The 24,078-nt window shown below is 38.2% G+C and overlaps 1 protein-coding gene across 1 annotated transcript in view; it reads right to left on the reverse strand.

Moving 5' to 3' along the window:
• LOC128661550 (programmed cell death 6-interacting protein) overlaps positions 1-24,078 on the reverse strand; it is a 50,514-nt gene that overhangs the window by 17,936 nt on the left and 8,500 nt on the right. The window contains exon 2 of the mRNA XM_053715793.1: positions 19,491-19,545. Coding sequence (XP_053571768.1) covers positions 19,491-19,545 — 55 coding nt within the window. The remainder of the gene's footprint in view (positions 1-19,490; positions 19,546-24,078) is intronic.

Consider the following 24,078-nt stretch of genomic DNA (forward strand, 5'->3'; position numbering starts at 1 on the left):
AATGTGTTGTGGTAATAACTGTCCAGCCAATTTAATTTCAATTTGCTGTTGTGCGTGTTGAATTTACTTGTTTGTAATGTATTATGTATTGTAGTTGTACTCTAACTACCAATGTTCTAAGTGTTCTGTACTACAGCTAGAGCTGTAAAAATGTATGTAATGACAGGCTGCAGGATGTAAGGATTGCCCTTGTCAATGACACATCCCCCATGTTTTCCTGGACAGTGGACAGTCACTCCGCTAAATAGCTAACACATGCATCAGTGTGCATTGTAATAGCTTTACTGTACTTAGAAACAGAACACACCATGTTGTGAATCAAAAATAGGTTGGCTTCTTGAAGGACTTCCGGCTGAGGGGAGGAGCAAGCAAGGTGCTGCATGCTGTGCTGCTGGTCTGTGTTCTAACCAACAACCCTCACCTCCACGCGCCCCTTGACCAAGGCTGACACTGGTCTGGGATTAGGATCATTTGGTCCCTGGAGGGGAAGTCTATACTAGGCATCTTCTGGCTTCGTGGCTGAAGCAATTGGTTACAAACTCTTCTAAAGAAATCTTATGATACAATGTAACTAATTCGTTGGAAGTGTTACAACGAACAGTTCATAAAACACCAAGGAAGGTGTTTCCTACACACATTCAAAGAGCGAGCGCAAAGGCTGCAGAAAGACGGCTTCTACTGTAGCTGCACCGCTGCTTCCTTTTGTTTCAGGCTGAATGTTCAGTGGCATAGGAGTGTAAAGAACTGCTGCTTCCTGCCTAAACATGACTTCTCTAAGAAGGAAGGTAAAAAGCTTGGTCACTCTAAAACACAATCTCTAAAAATAAGAAAAACGTATAGGACATGGTCTTATCTCATCGCTCAAGTACCTGGCTGCTCCCTGGTGAGCTCCTTGGGTAAGGAACAAAAGCATACCTGTATTGCAGCGAGATACTGAATTCTTGAGTGCTCCCTGGTGAGCATATCTCTGCTGGCTTACAGCTCTATTGACTCCTGGTGGTGATCACGCCTGCAACTGACTAAGCCTCAGGCGGAGCGGTGTGCTCATTGTGGGTTCCGGGAACAAGGGCAGGCGCGGCTGCGGAGTTACTCGTCGCTCGACGGACAAGGGATGACCCGGAGGCGGAAGCTGCAACCCGGGAAGCCCATTGCACGTGGGCCACGTACAGAGGCGCCCTGACGGATATCAGCGGAGTACACGGCATCACTGCGGCCTGGTGTGGAGTGGCATCAGAAGTTTTTCCTTGTTTTGCTCACCTGGATTAAGTTTGCCTCGAGGTGGGAATCCAGCTCTGTCCATTTCGAGTACAGGAGGAAGGGAACTTTCCAAGACGGGACCCTCTATCAGACGGTAATAATAGAGGAGTCTGAGACGCTGAAGACGGCTTCAAGATAAAGTATAGTATTGGCGTCTCACCTGCCTTCATTTTCTTTTACACCCCTTATAGGTATAAGTAAAGACCCAGAGTGTTTTTTTTTGTGTTCCTTTTTTTTTCCTCTCTCCTACAAACATTTGCCAGAAACACTCATATATAGACACTGGGCCATTCAAAAACTTGATCTGGTATATTGTTTCATTTGCCAATATAAGTACCCTATATCTAGGGAGCTAAGTGGTTGCTACAGCATTGTATTATTCAAATCTGATGTCAATATTGTTGCCGTATATTCTTTCTTGTCTAGCACTGTCCAAAAGGGTATTGTCTGCTTTTTTCTGGATACCTGCTGGGGATCTCTCTGTGTCTCTCTAGCTTTGGCATCTCTCTCTATGGCTTTGTAATACTGATACAGAATACTAGTGAGAAGAATTAAGATATGAGTGTATATATCCATAAGTAGTTATTGATTGTTATTATCTTGTTCTCCCTAAATCTTGGAGTGAATTTAAACGATCAAAGTTATTCCAAACATTTCTACATATCAGAATTATACTGATTATAAGTATTAATTAAGAGGAATAAGGATCAACATAGACAGAGAATCTGGCATTTGCACTGGCCAGATAATATAACTGTTAGAATTTCTAGGCTCTCAAATAATTCAAGGGGCATGCTTAACTGTTCTCTAATTTAAAAATCCACTTGAATTTCTACATAGAATTTGCCTTCTACAAATTACTGCTATTTAGGCCGCTCCTAAACTTCCTTTTTTCTTTCTGCTTTTTTTCCTCCTCTTTCTCCCTCGCCTCACTCCATGTAGAGCTCTTCAGAGCCCATTTCACATAATCACTATCACGTGGCACTGTTCTTTCTTCACGTTGCACTTTTTTTTGTTGTTGCTGTTGATCTTATCACTTTTTGAGATCTTTTGTTAATTTTTTGTCCCATCTTTTTGGGGACCATACTTAGGTTCACTTAATTCACGTATTTAACACACACAATTTTTGATCACAATAGATGACAGTGGACACATAGCAGGGCTTATAGGAACTCAAGTATATGGATAAATTTATATTATCAGCCAAGAATTCTCCCCCTAATATGCCTGTTAAGCAGAAAGAAAAAAAAATGGCGAAACAGATATTAGAAACATCACAATCACAAGCTGAGACGCATTTTGATATGCAGGAACTCTGTCAGATTACCAAGACAATTACTCCACAGTTGAATGACATGAAAATGGAAATTAAGCAAGATATAAACAGTCTTACATCTGAAGTTAGACAATTTTCTACAAGGCTTTTGGAGGTAGAAACTAGAATCTCAGACATTGAAGACAAAATTAACATAATTGAACCTGCTAACCTTGAGTATATTAAGAGATTGGACAAATTACAAGGCAGGGTGGAAGAGCTGAAAGACCGATCTAGGCGCAATAACTTGAGAATTATTGGTCTTCCAGATGATAGTAATTATACGGACCTGATGCATTTTGTCACGGTCACTCTCCCACTGAGCCTTGGAATTAATATTGATACACCAATTCATATAGAAAGGGTGCACAGAACAGGTGTAGCTCGTCAAGTGAGAAAAGATAATTTTTCTACCAGACCTATAATTGTCAAGTTCCTTAAATTCCAAGATAAGGTACATTTTCTTAGGCAATATAGGGAAGTCTATCCTCTCATGATAGAGCAAGCTAAAGTTTTGATTTTTCAGGACTTTTCTAGTGAGACAGTGGCAAAACGTAAAGAGATGTCTTTTTGCTCTAAATTATTAAAAGCAGATTACAATGTGAGGATGATATACCCGGCTAAGCTAATAATAAGAATGGATGGTACACAGGTGGTACTCAATAATACCAGTGAGGCGCAGGCTTTCTGTAAAGAGCAGGGCATACAATGAACGAAGAATTTTAAATATGGTGTTAAAAATATTCCAAATTAGTATATATGGATTTTCAGGAAGTGAATGGATGGGTGTGTAGGATGGATGGACCCAAGTCTAGGGGGTTTATCCCCCCTCTCTCCCCTTTTTTTTTTTTTTTTTTTTTTTTTTTTTTCGGGCTCTCCTCCCTCTCTCTCCCTCTGTGCTTCTCCCCTGTCCTCCCCCGACTATGGGTATTGGACCCTTGAGGTTCGTCTTATCTCTATTAAGAGTTTAGTATGAAAGCGTTAACTTTTCTGTCATGGAATGTTGGCGGGATAACCTCGCCAAGAAAGAGAAAAGCTATTATCAAGCAATTAGGCTTATATAAACCTGACCTGGTAATGCTCCAGGAAATTCACTTAAAAAATTCAGAGATAATGAAATTAAAAATGAAATGGGTGGGAGAAGTTGTCGCTATCCCTGGGGAAGATAGGAAGAAAGGATTAGCAATTTTGATTAGTAAACATTTGGATTATGAGATCACAGGTTTAGAAGAGGACAGGGGCGGGAGATTTCAAATTTTTAAATTAAAAATGAATCTCATTCCTTACATAATCTGTAATGTATATGGGCCCAATATAGTAGATGGTCAATTTTGGAACAGACTTACTGAAGAATTATTAGAGTATACTGGACAAAATTTAATAATAGTTGGGGATTTAAATCTTACTCCCTCCCCTAATTTAGACAGAGTTGGAAGGAAGGATACATACAAACGGGATCGGAAGACACGAATATTTCAAAAATTCTGTTCCCAATTAGGGGTAAGAGATATCTGGAGGGTCCAGCACCCTGATACTAGGGGATACACTTGTATGTCTTCAAGTCACCAGTGTTTTTCTAGGATAGATTTATTTCTGATCTCAGAGGCCCTAATGGGACTGGAATGTAAAACTGATATTAAAGACATTCTTTTGTCAGATCACGCAATAATTTCACTTGAATTTGGCCCCAATGCATTTAAAAAAGGAGATAATAGAATATTTTTCCCTAAGTATCTAGCTTCAGATACTCAGTTTCAAGAATTTTTAAAGCACAAATGGACAGAATATCACAATTTTAATAGAGGCTATATAGATAAAACTGAAACATATTGGGAAGCTGCTAAAGCTGTACTCAGAGGACACATTAAAGCTTATCTTTGTAGACTCAAAAAAAAACTAAGCAAAAAGAAATACAACTTTCCAACACAGTCAGAAATAAGTACAACGCTTATATCTCTCTTAGATCTAGGGGGAATTGGATCAAATACAGTAATGCGAAATCTCAATGGGATATTTTTCTAAAACAAAAAGCCATGCAAGAAGGGTTAAAGCAAAAAGCTCTATATAGAGGGTTTACAGGAAGAGCGGCTAAATACCTAGCTAGAATCTCTAAACCGAAAGATAGCAACTTTATCGCTGCTATTAGACAGAATGGGAATAGATATATTCAGACAGAAGAAATTAAAAAAAGCTTTTCATAACTATTTTCAGGGTATTTATAAAGCAGAACCCTGTCATGACCTGGACAGTGAGGCGCTTTGGTCTAAATTAATTTTACCTAGGATCTCGCAGGAAGATCTTCAAAGTTTGAATGCAGTAATCTCAGAACAAGAAATAAATCTGGCTATTCAACAAGCCAGACTCAATAAGGCTCCCGGACCAGACTGTCTCCCTGTCGAGTTCTATAGAATCCTACAGGAGGAGGTGACTCCAACATTGTGTAGTCTATTTAACAAATATTATAGTGCAGAAATAGGATGTTCAAAATATTTTACGGCATCTAATGTGGTGCTTATTCTTAAGAAAAAAAAGGATCCAGAACTGGTAGATTCGTATAGACCCATATCGCTTCTTAACTCCGATTATAAATTCCTCACATCAATTGTAGCTAATAGATTACAGCCTATTTTACAAAGTATTATACATGAGAATCAGGTGGGGTTCATGCAAGTGAGAAGTCCAATCAAGAATTTAAGGAAAACAATGATTATTCTGGATTACTTTTGGAATAAGTCCCAAGGGTCATCTAGGAAAGGGTCTGATGCTGCTATAATAGCGCTGGACGCAGAGAAAGCGTTTGACTACATAAGTTGGAGCCACCTATTCACGACACTAGGGAAGTTCGGTTTCAGAGGACATTTTAGCAATTTTATACAGTCAATATATAGTAATCCAGTTTCTGCTCTAGTTATAAATAATATAGCTACAGCCCCATTTTCATTACATAGAGGAACAAGGCAAGGATGCCCATTATCCCCTCTACTCTTTAATATTTCACTCGAGCCACTGGCTATTATGCTACGGGATCAACTAGAGGGCATTAATATAGGGGAACAAATTCATTCTTTCATTATATGCAGACGACTTACTAGTGTTTATGAATAATCTAGAAGTTAATTTGCCGAAATTTACTGTTATCATGAAACTTTTTAGTAATGTATCTGGCTATAAAATTAACTTCATCAAATCTGAATTACTATGGATATTAAAACCAGTTAAAAACAGAATCAGACATCCTTTCAAAGAAACTAAACACCTGAACTATCTAGGTATAGTTCTAAGTAAGAATCCGTCGGAATGGTATGATTTAAATATAACAAGTTGTCTTAAGACAATACAAAATCAAGTAGAAAGTTGGATTAATCTACCAATATCATTAATACCTCGTATTATGCTAATTAAAACAATAGTATTTCCCAAATTGTTGTATCTTATACAGAACATTCCTCTCAGGCTTAAAAATAAGGACGTTTCGAAATTTAACCAAATAGCATCTAAGTTTATATGGAAAGGGGCAAAACCACGAATTTCCTTGACAAGATTAATGAATGATAAAATGGCAGGAGGTTTAGCATTCCCCAATATTCAATACTATAACTGGGTCTCTCTATTTAAATATGCAATTGACTGGATCTCTTAGAAACAATACTTCACCTTCTATCAGTGCGAATCAAGCATTACTGCTCCATTTAATTTGAAGGCCTTATTACATTGTCCAATTAAAAAGTTGCCCAGTAATGTAGAGAATCTTTCGACATTTAGGAACGTAATTTGGGCCTGGCAAAAATACTGCCTTGAAATCCAGGTGAATCCAAATGCTACTGAATTCTTACCAATCCAAGGGAATCCTGAGTTCCAGCCAGGATATGACTCAAGTCTTTCAGAGGTGGGCGGAGAAAGGGCTAAGTTATGTCAAACAGTTGCTGTTATCAGATGGTACAATTGACTCATTTGGCTCCATTTGTTCTAAGTATGACATACAAAGCAAGGATTTTTTTGCGTACCTACAGATTCGACATTATCTAGTAAATCTTCAAAAAGAATTTAAACCAGACTGGTCAATGGGTCCACTAGTAAGTGGTGTGAAAATATATCAAGCGGGTAGATTTTCCATCTCTACTTTCTATAAAATCTTGAATTTTAATAATAAAGCAACACAAATCAGGTATATACGGTTAATATGGCTAACAAAATTTCCAGATTTAGATGCATCGGATATACAGGGAAGCCTGCAAATAATTAATGATTCTTGGGTACCCACAGCTTGGCGCGAATCACACCTAAAAATTTTATATAATGTATATATCACTCCTAGCAAAATATCTATCTGGTCTAAGAACGCCCAGCTATGTTCAAGATGCAGTAAGGAGAACGCAGATATCCTGCACTGTTTATGGTTATGTCCCAAGATATCCCAATTCTGGAGCAAAATATCTTTTTGGACTAAACAGACAATCAATTCTACATTTACCATAACTTGTAGAGATATTATTTTCCTGGTTGGATACTCAACGAGATCCAAGGATTATAAATTACTTAATACCATACTGATATTAGCTCGGAATTTAATTTTCAGGCATTGGAAAGCAACACAGGCGCCCAAATTCAGTGAATTTAAGAAAGCAGTAACTATGCAAATAATTTTGGAACAATATAATATATCAACCACGAATAATGATCAGGTTCAGGCATTCATCTCCAAATGGGAGCGGATAATCAAATCGCTCCCGAATAAAACTCAAATTCAAATAGTCAAGCCAATAAGTAGCTCTACCTTTATTCTTCAAAATACCTTGGCAGGGCATTATCCCGGATGGTGGCTGACCGGCATGGCAGAAGTAGTGACATCGGGGGAGGTGCGGGGGGGTGGGGTAGGGGAGTGAGGGGCTGGGTGAGCCTGGTTGTTCCCTTTTTTTTTTTTTTTTTCTTTTCTTTTCTTTTTCCATTTATTCCCTATAATTGATCCGGAGGTGGTGTCCTCAGAGTGATGAATGAATATGTGAATCCCCGATATATCTCATCTTTTCTTTATTAATGTAGAAGATATGATAATTCGAATAATGGGTCAGGTCACTGGGAGAATTCTTGAGCTGATAGTTAAAGGGAAAATGTTTCTTCCTATTAAGCATTGTACTATTATATCGAGTGTAATATCTTTTTTTCTTTTTTCTTTCCTCATGTTTATTTATGTGACTTAATTGAGATATGGCGATGTTTTCTCCTTTTTTTCTGTATATATATGACCTCTGTAAGGATTTAGTATGCTGTCATGAGGTAATCTATGACTAGATAGATATTTATCTTGTGTTTTCTCGAATTATCAGAAGATATGTTACATTTTTTACAAATTCTGTAAGATGTTTTGTTGAATTGGTTTTTGCATGTGAAATTAATAAAAATAATATTTAAAAAAAAAAAAAAAAGAAACAGAACACACATCATGCTGCTGCACACTCAGCACTTTTCAGGTTTCTCCGTGTATGCAATGCATACACTGTTTCATATGTTACTCATACCCCAGCTAGACTGACTGCCCAGTGCTTAAGAAAACAAAAGGACAATGTGGTAAGAACTGGACAGCTATTTTCATTTCAATTAGCTGTGTGTGTGTGTGTTGAGTTCAGTTGTTTGTATTATGTATCGTACTAGTTACTCTAAATATAACTGGTGTTCTACTTCTTACTGTGTTCTGTACTACAGCTATAGCTGTAAAAATTAATGTAATATGACAGGCTGCAGGATGTCAAGATTGACTTTGTCAATGCCACATTCCCCATATTTTCATGGACAGTCACTCAGCTAAATGACTAACACATGCAGCAATGTGCTGCATTGTACTACCTTTACTTAGAAACACAAATCATGCAGCTGGAGCTGGATAGTCCTCAGTCAGCACTTTTCAGATTTCTTTCTACATGCTGCACACACTTCTTCATATGTTACTCTTACCACAGGTAGACTGACTGCCCAAGAAAGCATGGGCAATGTGGTAAGAACTGGCAAGCTAATTTCATTTAAATTAGCTTTGTTTGTATGTGTTGAGTTAACTTGTTATGTACTACTAAGCTCCTGTATATAACTGTGCTGATGTGTTCTACTTCTTAGTGGTCTTTTATATAGATCTACTACTACTACAGAATAGCTGTGACTAGTATGTGATGTATATGACAGGCTGCAGGATGTCATGATTGACCTTGTCAATGCCACATCCCTCATGTTTCCCTGGACAGTAACTCCTAAAATGAATAACACATGCAGCAGTGTGTGCATTCATTGTACTTACTTTACTGCACTTATATTTATTTATATACAGAACTTCACAAGTCATACTGCTGTAAAGACAGCAATTTCCAGGTTTCTCCATGCTTACACTGCTTCATATATTAATCATACCACTGTGTCTACACTGTTAGAATGACTGTTCAATAAAACATGACAATGTTGTGTGAACTTGTGTGTCATAAGACCTAATAACTGGCTAGTGGCTACTATTTAATCACATCACAGGCAGCAAATTTTATTGTAACTTTGTTTTGTATTTGTATGCTCAAATAGTGTATTGGACATTGATAAATATGTACATTAAGATTATATATATATATATAGAAGAAAGACAACGAGGATACTCAGGAACTTTCGGCCAAAGTGGTTTATTCAAACGAACAGGTGTAGCACTAAACAGTGTGCAAGGTAGGCAGGATCTGACGCGATTCGCGCATGCGCTTCATCAGAGATCAGATAATTATATACATACATACATACATACATACATACAGTGGATATAAAAAGTCTACACCCGTCAGGTTTCTGTGATGTTAAAAAAAAATGAGACAAAGATAAATCATTTCAGAACTTTTTCCACCTTTAATGTGACCTATAAACTGTACAACTCAATTAACCCCTTAATGACCGGACCATTTTTCAATTTTCTTACCCTTAATGACAATGGCTATTTTTACATTTCTGCGGTGTTTGTGTTTAGCTGTAATTTTCCTCTTACTCATTTACTGTACCCACACATATTATATACCGTTTTTCTCGCCATTAAATGGACTTTCTAAAGATACCATTATTTTCATCATGTCTTATAATTTACTACAAAAAAATAATAAAATATGAGGAAAAAATGGAAAAAAACTCACTTTTTCTAACTTTGACCCCCAAAATCTGTTACACATCTACAATCACCAAAAAACACCCATGCTAAATAGTTTCTAAATTTTGTCCTGAGTTTAGAAATACCCAATGTTTACATGTTTTTTGCTTTTTTTGCAAGTTATAGGGCCATAAATACAAGTAGCACTTCGCTATTTCCAAACCACTTTTTTTCAAAATTAGCGCTAGTTACATTGGAACCCTGATATCTGTCAGGAATACCTGAATATCCCTTGACATGTATATATTTTTTGTTAGAAGACAACCCAAAGTATTGATCTAGGCACATTTTGGTATATTTTATGCCACCATTTCACCGCCAAATGCGAGCAAATAAAAAAAAAAAAAAAAAAAAAAAAAAAAAAACTTTACATTTTTCACAATTTTAGGTTTCTCACTGAAATTATTTACAAACAGCTTGTGCTATTATGGCACAAATTGTTGTAAAAGCTTCTTTGGGATCCCCTTTGTTCAGAAATAGCAGACTTATATGGCTTTGGCATTGATTTTCGGTAATTAGAAGGCCGCTAAATGCTGCTGCGCACCACACGTAAATTATGCCCAGCAGAAAGTCTGCCAGTACTAAATAAAAGGAGTTTTTTGTTTTTTTTATAAAAAAAATAAAATATTTTAGCTGTGATGGACTCCTGCCTTAGCCCCAACCTCCATGATCCGCCCCCCCAGCTCTCTAACCCTCTCCCCTATCTAATTGCGGCCATCTTGGGTACTGGCAGCTGTCTGCCAGTACCCAATTTGCCCCAAAAACAAGTGTTTTTTCTTCTTTTGTTTTTTTTTTATGTTTTCTGTAGTGTAGCAGCCCCCCACAATACCCCTATCCCCCTCCCCTTCCCAGATCCTTTTATATTATTTTATTAAAACATCTTTCCCCCCCCCCTCTTCCCTCCTCATTGGTGTCAGTGTCAGTGCCAGGTAATGCGCGCACATGCACGTGCGCACCCGCACGCTCCCGGCACCCGGCGTGCACATTGCACTCCTAGGAACAAACAAATCTTTTAAGTAAAGGGAAATAAAAATAAAAAACTAAAATAATATGGTTGCATAAGTGTGAACATCCTTTTATAACTGGGGATGTAGCTGTGTTCAGAATTAAGCAATCACATTCAAAATCATGTTAAATAGGAGTCAGTACACACCTGTCATTTAAAGTGCCTCTGATTAACCCCAAATAAAGTTCAGCTGTTCTAGTAGGTCTTTCCTGACATTTTGTTAGTCGCATCCTACAGCAAAAGGTTGTGGGTTCAAATCCAGCTGTTTTCTAATGAGATCTCTTTTTGTTGAGAGCTGAAGTCAATGCCCTGATAGTCTGGAACCTTCTAGGTTCGGTCCAACTTATCTGAATTAAATCTGAACTCTATTTGGGGGTGGTTTATTCCAATCATCAGAAAGGAACATAGGGTCAGTTAGGCTAGAACCATCGCCGGTAGAGGCCCAAGCATTCCTCAATTCCATGGAGGGAAATTAAAAAAAATAAATAAAAAAAATAGCCCTCTGACATCATGGAGAATTAAAGATACTTAAAAGTACATACTCCTGATTTCTTCATCTCAGATAATGCTGAAAAATAGGCCATCAAGTCTGCTGTTGGGCAGACCTCCCTTTACACCATTGCTGTATACACCGCTTTTAATTTTAGCTAGGGTTAGAATAGCGATTCAGAAACCATCCCAGCAAAGGATTACCGTTGGGCTAAGGACGGAACAACAATTTCCGGGGAAGCCACAACAAAAAAACAAAGTAAAAACAGCTATGATAACTCATCAAAGAGTAAGTAGTTGCGGTTGATCTCAAACTGCAAACCTTATGCCTGTTAGGCAGCTAAGCTAACTCCAGGATACTACCGCTGGTTGCAAATAAAGTAATCACCTTGGGGACCTGCTGTCAGCCAAAACCAACTAACTCCATAGAGGAAATAAATGCAATATTGCTTTGCAACGGGGTGGATAAAAATCACACAAAAAAAAAAAAAAAAAAAAAAATCAGATTTAAATCCAAAAAAAAATCTGATTTGGGACAAGTACTGTCTCCAGCTCATTTTTTGGCAAATATTGTCAATATCCAGTATCAGGGTCAAAACTTAAAGGGACACTGAACCCAAATTTTTTCTTTTGGAATTCAGAAAGAGCATGCAATTTTAAGCAACTTTCTAATTTACTCCTATTATCAATTTTTCTTTGTTCTGTTGCTATCTTTATTTGAAAAAAGAAAGCTTTTTTTTGGTTTCAGAACTGCACTTTATTGGTGGATGAATTTATCCATCAATCAGCAAAGACAACCCAGGTTGTAAACCAAAAATGGGCCGGCATCTAAACTTACATTTTTGCACTTCAAATAAAGATACCAAGAGAATGAAGAAAATTTGATAATATGAGTAAATTAGAAAGTTGCTTAAAAACTTCATGCTCAATCTGAATCACGAAAGAAAATTTTTGGGTACAGTGTCCCTTTAAGTGCTGAGGAAGAGGCGTTAGCTATGACATGGGTATCCAGTAATCATCCATCTGTAATGCCAACTATAATAAACTTCAAAGCAAAGGGGGAACCATTCAAGAAATATATGTTTGCTGCAAATATTTCAAAGAAAGTCACACCAGTGAACTGGTGGAAGTCACTTAAGCACTTGGATTTAGAGACTGTTCAAGTAATGATTTCACTTTTAACAGGCGTTGAAAGAATATTCTCTTCCTTTGGACTCATTCATTCTAAATTGAGAAATAGTTTGGGACCCGATAAAGCAGGAAAGCTTGTTTTTCTTTTCCAGATTATGAACAAAGAAGAAGCTGAAGATGACGAGTGAGCTACAGAGGACAGTATTTAAGTTTTTCATGTGTAGGCTGGGCTGACAGTCTAAGTTTCTTAAAATATATATTTTTTGTTTAGCCAAATTAGTTAACAAACATGGATGTTTAAGCAAATAACATATGCTGTAATGTTATTGTTCAGTTGAATAAATCTATTTAAATTGTTATTATTAAGGTAATGATTATTTTTCTCCTTCCTAAGTACAACAGAAAAGTTGTCCAAATATGAATTATATTGATTAACCTATTAAACTGGGGATAAAAAACTAATATGAAAATTTGTTATTCTAAAAATCTTCATTTACTTACATATTAAAGTTATACCAGCAAGAATTAGTCTTTATGTAGAAAACTATGATGTAACTCAAGCTTTACTGGCTAGTGATTTAAATCGTGAATTAAATCAGTTTGCTTTAAATCAAATCCACCCTGCTTTGCAATAAGAAAAAATTGAAAAATATGATAAGCAGATGCAAAGGTTATAACAGTAACCCGGCTAAATAACTACTGCAAATGAGATATGGATAAAAAGTCATGACAACATCCCTAACGGCACATATTAAGGAAAGAAGATAAGCAGGAAAAGAGCTTATACCAATAGCGCATATACTCCTCTACTATAGAGGGATAAAATATTGAAATGCAAAAAATTCCTTAAAATGTACCTTAGTAAAAGGAAACATAAGCAGAAGATTGCGAATAACCAAGAGAAGATATATTTCTCCTGAAAGGATAGGTAAACATAACTAAACCCTCCTTTTTAAAAAAATAAATAATAAAAAATTCCAAAACATACATTCAGAATTGTTCACACAAAAAATACGCAAATAATGCTTATAACAATCACCTGTATACATTATTACTGCAGAAAAACAGGGCTAAAATGTAGATTCCCTAAGAACATTGTTTAATTTGCACAACAGGCAAAAGATAAATATGAATATGATAAGGTCTATCATCTATTCTACTGCAGAAATATAGGATTATGAAAACGAATGTTAAATAATAACTTAAAATGTCTGGAAGACAAGAGGAGAAGCAGACATTCTGCTTATAACAAAATTCAGAGATACTAGACTCAAAAAATAGGGATAAATTTAAAAAAAAAAAAAAAAAAAAAAAAAAAAAAATTATGAAGATAATCCCTAAACCTATATCACAGGCTCAGACCTCATGAAAAGGTCACAAACAGGAGGGAGATCCTATAAAATACACTCCAGCATAAGATATAAGAGTGGTGTTATATTAGACACAAAAAAAAAAAAAAAAAACACATGCGCTGTTAAACGCAAACAGCTAGAGTGACAAATCAATTCACCAAAACATGAATTAATCATTCCCATGAAAACAGTCTCTGTACTGAGAAAATCTCATTCTCCCAAATATAAAAAGGACAATGTTAACGACAAAAAACAGTCCTCATGTTACATGTTGCAACAAGAAGCATGCATGAAATCCCAGTAGACATCTGCAGAGCAGAAATAAGGGGAAAATATGAACAGAAAAAAAATATATACATATGATTACATATACCCAAATCATCCCCCTGCAATGATACATACACCTGGCACTTGATCAGTATATCAGAGTGCATAAGTCAGACGGGAACATAATAGATATACGTCTGTCTCTGATATCAGTATTTAATACAGAAAAAAAATGAATGTTCAAAAAGTGCAGTAACAAAAAAATAGCCAGTAGATGGCAGCAGACAGGAAGGAAATTTAGCGAAAGAAGAGACTAGTCTTGATTAAAATAAAAACCGGCGAGGGGGTGGACTCTGGCCACGCTAGCTGATGGCTGGACATTAAACGTGCTCCAAAATCCTTAAATCTCACCTAGCAGATTAAAACCACTGACAGAAACCCAGAACAAAACTTTTTATTCTAAAGTGTAACGGAATAGTTCCAGAAGCAGAAAACAGATAAACTAAAAGCGTTGTAGACACATTACCAAGGTACCTCATTGAGCTGCGTAAGCAAACGCAGGGGGAGAGCACTGGGGCCTGGAAGACCAGCCTAGCTGGAGCCGCTTCACTACAATACATCGCATTAGAAGATACTTCTCCGGATACACCAGACTGTGGGGTCTCTCTACAGCACTGTGGCGTGCAGAAAACAGAGCAATCAGAGGCACTGTGGCTCCGGGTGCAGGATGAGAGAACTTTGGGGAATTCCTGAGCAGACCACGTAGTGAGAAGGTGACTTGCCATCTGCAGAGTCCTCACATATAACGGAAGAGACTCCACAAGCTGCTCCGGCACCAGGTGATAGTCAAGACACGTGTCTGCCTCAGAGGATCCGGTGAGTGAAGGGGACAGCACTGCACTTGACAAAAAGTACAGGTCGTTTGCCTTGCCAACTAAATTGTAAGAGCTCTGGTACACCCCTATTCTATACCCAGCGAGTGTGAGTATAAATGCCTAATCTCTACTGGCATCATTTGGGAGGGGTCCCTCGGTCATCTAGAAGGGGCATAATATAAAGAGCTACGGCCTTCTGTACAAAAGACCAACGCTGCATCACCTAACGCTCAAGGCCACAGTCATGTCAGCAAGAAGAGTCATGAAACAAATTAAAAGCTCTCAGTCTTCCAATATGGAGAATTATCTGATAGCCTCTGATGCTGCACAAAACTCCAGTAGGGGTAGATAACACAAGACAGGAGATGGCTGCTCCAGTTTTTGAAGTAGACCCCTCACAGCACACATAAGTCACCAAGGACGACATTAAGCATCTATCTTCTAAAACCGACATAAAGGAGGCCATGATGGACGTGAAGCATATGTTTAGCGAGCTAAAGAAAGATATTGTGGCGATTGATCAGAGGGTCAAGCATGTCAAAGAAACTCAGGGGGCCTTGACAGCACCAAGCTAGCTGTGTGCAGTCGCAGGAAGTGATAGTACAAGGTCTGACAGACCACATAGAAGACCTAGAAAACCGGAGCAGACTAAATAACCTCTGACTTCAAGACATTCCTGAAGCAGTAAGTCCTTCTGAAATCAGCAGCTATGTCCAAGAGCTGTTTAAGCATATTAAAAATACAGCGGCAGCAGATGTCCAGATCTAAAGAGCACATAGGGCTTTGAGGCCCAAACCGCCCGCAAAAAAAAAAAGATATCCTCAGGCACTTGAGGCAACGACATCCATTGATTTATGGAGGGATCTGACATACAGGTCTTTACTGACCTGTGCCCGGCAACCCTACAAAAGAGAAGTGACCTTCGCTATGTCACATCAACACTCAAGGAGCAAAAAATCCAATATAGATGGGGGTTCCCCACCTGCATTATAGCCTCCAAAGATTGAACATCAGCCATATACAGGACCGTAGCAGACCTACCAACCTTTAATCAAGCACTGGGCCTGCATATTAGGCCCCTAAATACTGCAGCAAGACTTGTTCCTGAGGAAGCGGGATCAGGTCGCAACGAAGAAGAAAACCACCCTGTCTGAGGAGTAACTTATCACAAGGCCTAGCAGACCTTATCTATCAAACCATATAGGGTATGGATGAAATTAACCTTCTGCTCTTTGGGTTGAACTGTTGACTGTAGCCCTCAGAAGGAGCACCTACAGCTAAGTTTTTTATTTATAGTACAGTTAATGTTTTATGCAATAACATATTTTTCTAGATCTCTCTGACAAATTATTTTTGATGTTACTGTCGTATCACGTATCGGATTAATCTTGCCTTGAGTTACTGTCCAAAAGCTTGATATAGCTGTATCTTAGAATGCCTACATTCATTCTCACTAGAACACATTTTGCCAGGTGGGATTACTATAACACTCTCTGGAAAACCCAGGTAGATTAGACCTAGCTTAATGCGGTGCCTCTCACAAAAGGTGGCAACACCTAGCCCCAACCTTTATGGGGAACACATGATAACCAGACACCAGGTTTAATACACAGGTGACTAGACATATAGGTTGAGAATAGCGACAATGCACTAATCATATAGCTTGACGGGTATTAGAAAACCAGAGAGACTGGCCCACTACTAACAATCCACACACACACACTTAGTGGCTCTACTGGAACTCCCCCGATAATACACATATTGGTGGTGGGATTGCCATCATAGATCTTAGAGGGCCCTACTCATGGCCTAGCAGGGGTGTGGAGAGAGTTGGCTCCCAATTATAAAAGACAACCCATCAGCTGCAATCCCTGACAGGGCAACCGACAGTTAAGCTCCTGGTTTATGGCACAGTCAGTTTTATCTAGAGACATAATTGCTTCTAAATCTCACCATCTGCAACAGATTGATGTATTTGATGTGCTTTGTATCTGTTTTATTCCTCCTTGTAATAATGTTAATCATGTTTAATGTTTTTGTTGTTCCTTTGCATGATTGCTTCTGCTCCTTGTGGGATTTCCCTGGACGGGAGGGCTGTGCCATCTTCTGATTGGCCCCAACAGGTTAACCCTGGCTCCAGACCTAGCCCCTAACCAGACTCGGGGCATCTACCCCAGCTAACATGGGAAATAGGCCCAAAATTGTATCGATAACATAATATCTTAGTTAGTCAGACGGGATCCTGAATACTGGTGGAGGGTCTAGCACATAGCACCTTGCACTCTAGCGAAACGACACTCGCGTGCCCTGACTATAGAGGACCCCACTTATAGTAGACACATTGGTTAGGGGCATAACCGGAGGATTAGTTACACTATCACAAGAGAGCTTGACCGTGCAACGCCAACCACACCTCTAGACATTGTAAACATGAGCAGGTATGGGACCTGTGTGGTCCCAAAGACAGATTAGGATATAGATCACGCCCAACAGTTTTTGATAGATCATACACTAAACTGAAGGCAACGAGGTCAAGTTTGGAAAGTTGGGTACCCCTCTGTTGGTTCCCCTACCTGCCTGTAACTAAGCTCCTACATGTACAGAGACATATGACCCAAATAGATACTTTGCACCCCTAGCGCTAGTGGTGCCCAGGTCTGTTAAGATAGTTCTTAAAAGTTTATGAATACTTTCCTTAAAATGTTCTGGTATTGTTATTTTTATGTTTTTCTAAAGTTTAACAGTGGTTTTAACCTACAAATAGAATTTATCTGTTAATAATCCAACAGGTGAGGGAATAGGATTACTACTCCCTAATTTGTATTTTGGTATATTGCATAAGGATCGCAGAACCAAGACCGATACTTCATTGTTAACAGTATCTTATTGATCTGCTAATTTCTTGCTCTAGTTATCCCTTACCCCCACCTCTCAGCTTTTAATTTTTACCTAAATACCCCCTCACCTTTCTGCTCCTCTTATGCTAATATATCTCTTCCCTTCTCCCTTCCCATCTTTGCTTGTCCCTAGTCCTTTCTGACCCCCCTTTTTTTCCCTTTTTCTAAAATGGCGTCACATACACAAGTAAGGCATCTCCACATAGAATAACTATCAATGTCAAGGGTTTTAATAGCCCCGGAAAAAGGTCCATGGTCATCAGGGATTTACACAGAATGGGCGGTGACATTGTTTACGTACAGGAAACTCACTTTCCCAGGTCCAGGGAACCCAGATGGTATAGTCGCCAATACCCAGAAGCCCACTTTGCTTCAGGTCCCTAAAAAAAGAACGGGGTGGCCATACTATTTCTCAACAAGGTGTCTTTCTGGCTCGAGCAGGCTCATAGGGACCCTGATGGCAGATATTTGATACTGGTTGGCACTCTATGGTAGACCAATTACATTGGCAAACCTATATCTCCCAGGCACCGCACCTCAGCTGAAGCAACTTGTTTCTAGTAAAGACGTCCAACCTAGGCAGTGCAAGCACCATGAAAATGATTGTTATCAAGTAACAGTTTTCTACAAGACAGGGGACTTATAAAAAACACATTGCATCAGGGAGGGTTATGGATTCCACAAGGAACAACAGAGTGTAAACCAGAGAATTGGAGGATAAATCCACATTTCCTCTGGGAGGCCTGTGACATTACCCTCTGAGAAATAATATTTCACTGCCTGGCTGAAAACTCCTTGTCCAAGCCTTTGGTACGCTGGGTATCTTGCCTCCTTCCTTGTGGTCAGGAGGGGAAATTCCCAAATGTGATGGCTAGTAGACTCACTGACTGATGAAGAAACAATCATTTAAAAAAAAAAAAAAATGAAAGCATTTGCTGAGGTAAAAAAATTGAAAGAAAAGTATTCTCTGCTGTAATGAAAATATTATCAAACTTGCATTAGAAAAGTATGTGCTAAAGACTAAAAAGCAATTCTAGAAGAAAAAAAAATAAATATGTCTATATTGCTCAGGTAGAGGCAATGAACATAGTATTGCTGGTTTTGTGACTTCATAAGCCAACAAATATTGAATTAAACTAGAGACTGTAGATTTGATATGCATTCACAATTTTCTTAACCCCCTAAGGACCAGGAATTTCAGACAAAAACTTACTCAAAAGACCAGAGCATTTTTGTCATCACTCCTTTTAAACAGGTAAATAAAAAAACAAGGTTTTTTTTCTATCAAAACTATATAAAAAAGGAATTAGAAGACAACCAAAAGGTATTTATCTAAGCCCGTTTTGGCATATTTCATGCCATCATTTAGCTGCCAAATGCAATCAAATTAAAAAAAAAAAATTGTTAAACTTTTTTACAAACTTTGCGCACCACACTTAATCAGGTAGCTTGTAAGGTTAAGTTTAGCTATTGTGTAGAAATGAACGTCCCACCTGATACCTCCCACCCTTGACCCCTACCTGATCCCTCCTAAACAGCTCTCTTCCCTCCCTCACCCCCCACTAGACATCACCATCTTAGGTATTGTCTGCCAATGTGAGGTTTCAGGGCTTTCAAAAAAACACACTAACTCTAGATTTTAAGAGACCAAGGGAAGCCCTGTTGTAGACAATGAACTGGAAAAGCAAAACCTATATATCATGGTCACCAGCATACTAAGTAAATAGAAATAAAGCAACACTTACCTGGCTTTCACTAAAAGGAAACTTTGGTTCAACAGAACACAGCTGATCATAATATCTAAAAAGAAAAATATTAGCATTTTAGTTTCATAGCATAAGGTCAGAACAATTAACTTTTTAAAAGTAGAACAAAAACAACTTAATCTAATTTTCAAATGGCAAAAGTAATTACAGAGACCAATCATTTGTACTATTGTGGCTACTCCTCCACAGTTAAAGTTTGGAATAATCTCAATTACGGAGAGTAATTACAACAAAAAAAAATGGAAGCGACTGACAAACAATCACAATTTGTATTAATGAGAGATAAGTTCTTGGCAAGGGGTTACAAATTGAAAAAGGTTATGAACATTTGGAGGGAGATTGAACATTTAGATCAGAGATCTGTTATCAATAAAAATAGAGTGAGGAAATCGGAACCTAATGCCCTTAATTTTATCACCACATATACGCCAGCCATATGGTCAAAAATACTCTGTCCAAAAACTGGTATATCCTCTCTGAGGACCCTATACTACCTTTTAAAGATTTGAAACCCCCACGTATATTGTATAAGAAAGGCAAAAGCCTAACTAAGATCAATGATGGTCAAACATGACAAATTGTGATACAAAAACTTGGCTACCAAAGGGAAAGGTGGGTTGCTACAAATGTGGCAGTTGTGTAACTTGTAATACTATGTTAACAGGGGATACTTTTAGACATCCGTATAGGACACAATAGTCTATGAGACATAGATTAACATGCACTTCAGACTTTGTAGTTTATATTACCTGTCCGTATGAGAGGTACTATGTTGGCAAGACCTGTACTTCTTTCAGGGAACATCTTGCCAACCACAAAAGTGCCATCAGAGCAGCCTATAAAAATCACAAGAGTGATCAACCTGTAGCACGCCACTTTTTAGTGTAGAAAATGACATTGCCATGATGAGAACTATGCTGATAGACAGGGTTCCAGCCCTTAAAAAAAGATGGTAACAGAGATGAAGAGCTTTTAAAGAGAGAGGCACGGTGGATACACTGTTGTGGTACTATGTATCAAAAAGGTCTCAACACCCAATTAGACTTCTCTGTTCCATTTATTACCCATTTTATTGTCAGTTGCTTGCTTATTTAATTTTTGTACCATTGAGTCCCTAGGTACCAACATGTCATTGCTCAGGTAGCGTTATATAGATGCCCCATTATTATCATGGTTTGAGTTCATTTGATCTGTTATCACTCATGGGGTTTATCTCTTTAACTGCCAAATTAGTCCTCTTATTTTGATCACCATCTCTGCTCTGAGTCTAGATTTTTAAGAATTTGTATCAGTTGTACACATTGCATTTCCTTGCCATATTATGATAGGGACATCATTAAAAAGGTATCCGCAGTACTTTCATATAAGTATGTTAAAATATTTCATGACCATGTTCTTCCGTGTATCTTACATATCAATACTGGCTGTCATATTTTTGACGGCGATCGCATTATTATTGCACTTCCCTGATTCGCTGTCTGCTTGTCACACCTTTGTTCAATCCCTTCAATTATTCGACCATGATCATACGCAATGACGTCAGCCTGTCGGCGGGTGTTTTAAACTGCGTTGGTTAGCACACACATACACATTTCTATCCGGCATAGCGGCATGAGAAGCTGCAAATTCTAACAAGCGAAGGAAGATATGTTGTTTATATGCTTTATCCATTGTTGAATTTCAGTTCTTATATTTGTATCAGTGTCTGGCTTTTGACACATGAACATGTAGCAGTGTTGTTGGCAGTCAATATTGCCTTGTGTAAACGCTGCTATGTCACAACATGTGCAGCATACTAATGATACATAGTATAACCTTGCCACGGCTCTTTTGTAATCACTTGAATTGATTTATTTTGACTACAAATAGTAACACTAATATGTTTGTGGGGCAGCATGGTTTTGAACCGTTTAACATTATCTGAGAATATATGAGATTTCTTCTCAAAACTTAATATTTGCATACACAATATGCTGTTCTGTTGGAAAACATTTTATTTTGTAGACAAAAAAAAAAAAAAAAAAAAAAGGAAGGTAGCACTCTGATGAAAGGAAACACCTTTTATTGGAGCAACGTTTCAAGGCTACTTGCCCCTTTCTCAAGCTTACATACACTGAGTTGTGAACACAACTTTATTCACAAGGCAATTAGTGAAGGACCAATCCCCAAGTTGACAATGGGCGTGTCTAAATAATGACATCACACAAACACTTGTAATTGATTTTTAACCCAATACAGACTGAAAAGGGGGGACTGGACCCTCAGAAAAAATAAAATTAAAAACAATGAATAATATAGAACCAGAGGCATACACTAAAGGATCTCAATGTATAGAATAAACAAATCAAAGTCAGGATTATTCTCTGTACCTCCCACCTATGACAGCTGCCTCTCTCTGAACCTTTAAATGCTAACTACGCCCTGTTCCTAGTGCTTAGTAATTTACACTCAATGCACACTGAAGTCTCAAGTAGCTGAGCTCTCTACAAAGTTATTCTATCTACAGTGTCTCTAAAAGTGAAATACAGATCCTTTCCACGGCATTATTGGTGGGAATTATTTATCTTCTCTGCACAGCAGCACAAAGAGAACTGGATTCTTAAGGAGTAATCACCTCCTCATTCACGCTATCACATCATTCTGACAAGATCCATTTCTGGCTCACACGTAAATTATCATCCGATAAACTGGCACATCAGCTAACTACAATTTCTGGATTACCGCAGTTACCTTGAAAATACTTTCTAACTGTAAAACCTCTTGTCGCTCAGTGCCGAACTTCGGCGTGTGACGTCATCTGTCACTCACGACCGACAGTCTCGGATCACGCCCACCTCTCTCCGCTCTGCATAGGTGATAACAAGTCCCATTCTTAGGGGTGCCAAAAAAACTTTTGTTGGCCACCCTTAGTAGTAACATTTCTATAGGTGTGCACCAATTTTTTGCCCATTTTGTTGCCTTTGCGATAAGCAGCTCTAGGCAATTGTTTAAATTCCTGTATGTCGGGGCAGGCTTCCTTCAGCATAAACCAATTTTTCTTGATAATGTGAAATGTATTTTTGCTCAGAGCTATATGTGCTAACAAATGAGATCCTATTTGGATAATCCCCTGTCTTAATGCGAGTGTCACTAGTAGGACTCATCTAAATATTCTTAAGTTTATGTGGGCTATACCCTCTCTTGATGAATTTCTCCACCATTTGACCTGACCTTTCCCGACGTTTCTCTGGGTCACTGACAATTCTATTGACTCGTATGAGCTGGGATTTGGGAACATTCTTAAATACCCTTGGAGGGTGAAAACTAGATCTATGTAGCAAAGTGTTTCGATCAGTGGGTTTAGTGTACAAATCAGTGTGCAATCTATCTTTAGTTTTGTAAACCATAGTGTCAAGGAACTCAATGTTAGTCATACTTGTTTTAATACTAAATTTCAGAAATGGGACCTCCCTTTCTATCTCATTTTTTTAATTGATTGAGTTCCTCCGGTGTGCCCCGCCACAAGATGAACAGGTCATCTATGTAGCGGACCCATCCTAAACAGAATCGCTGAAAAAGACAATGAGTGTATACATATTTCTCCTCAACCCAATTCATAGCGAGGCATGCATATGATGGGGCCACATTCGACCCCATCGCCGTCCCCTTTTTTTGCAAATTGAACTGGTTGTCATGCATAAAGTAATTGTAAGTACCATCACAAGCAATCTAACCAAGAAATCACATTGTATATCACTATACTGGCCGCTTTGGAACAGGGCACTCTGCACACTCTCAACCCCAAAACAATGGGGGATGACAGTGTACAGAGATGTCACGTCCCAAGTAGACAACAGAACATCTTTCAAATCCTCATATTGTTTAATTTTACAAATGAAATCTAGTGTGTCTTTAACATAGCATCTGCCAGTAGTGACTAAAGGCGATAGAATTTTATCCAAGAATTGGGCTGTTGGGCTTAACACTGAGCCTATACCTGCCACTATAGGGAAGCCAGGAGGGTCAATTAGGCTCTTGTGAATTTTAGGCATCACGTAAAAAACTGGAGTAATAGGGTTTTTAATTAACAAAAATTTAGCTAGTTTCTGACTAATAATCTGATAGCGTAAACCCCTATCAATTTCTTTAAGTAATTTTACTTGAAGGATTACTGTCCAGTTTTTTATAAACGGTAGTATCTTCCAACTGTCTCAAGACCTCAGTTGTATATTTCTCAGAGTCCAGAATTACCAGGGCTCTGCCCTTATCAGCCGGCTTGATAGTTAGGTCACTGTCATCTTGGATGGATTTAAGAGCTTCAAACTCTTTTTTTTTTTGTAAGATTGTGATGTCTGTGTCTTTGTTTATGTTTGTCAGCCATGATTTCTGCTTCTATTGTTTTGATATATGTCTCCACAGCCGGATTGTCACCTGATAGATTAAAGGTACTCTTGTTGCGTAATCCTAAATTATTGATGTCAAACATGTCAGTATTAGAGTCCTGTGGGGCATGTACTATAGGCCTTTCATGATTGTTAAAAAAGGCCTATAACCTGAGTAACCTAAAGAAGCGAGTCAGGTCTACCAT

This window comes from Bombina bombina, chromosome 5 (assembly GCF_027579735.1).
Source record: "Bombina bombina isolate aBomBom1 chromosome 5, aBomBom1.pri, whole genome shotgun sequence".
NCBI lineage: Eukaryota > Metazoa > Chordata > Amphibia > Anura > Bombinatoridae > Bombina > Bombina bombina.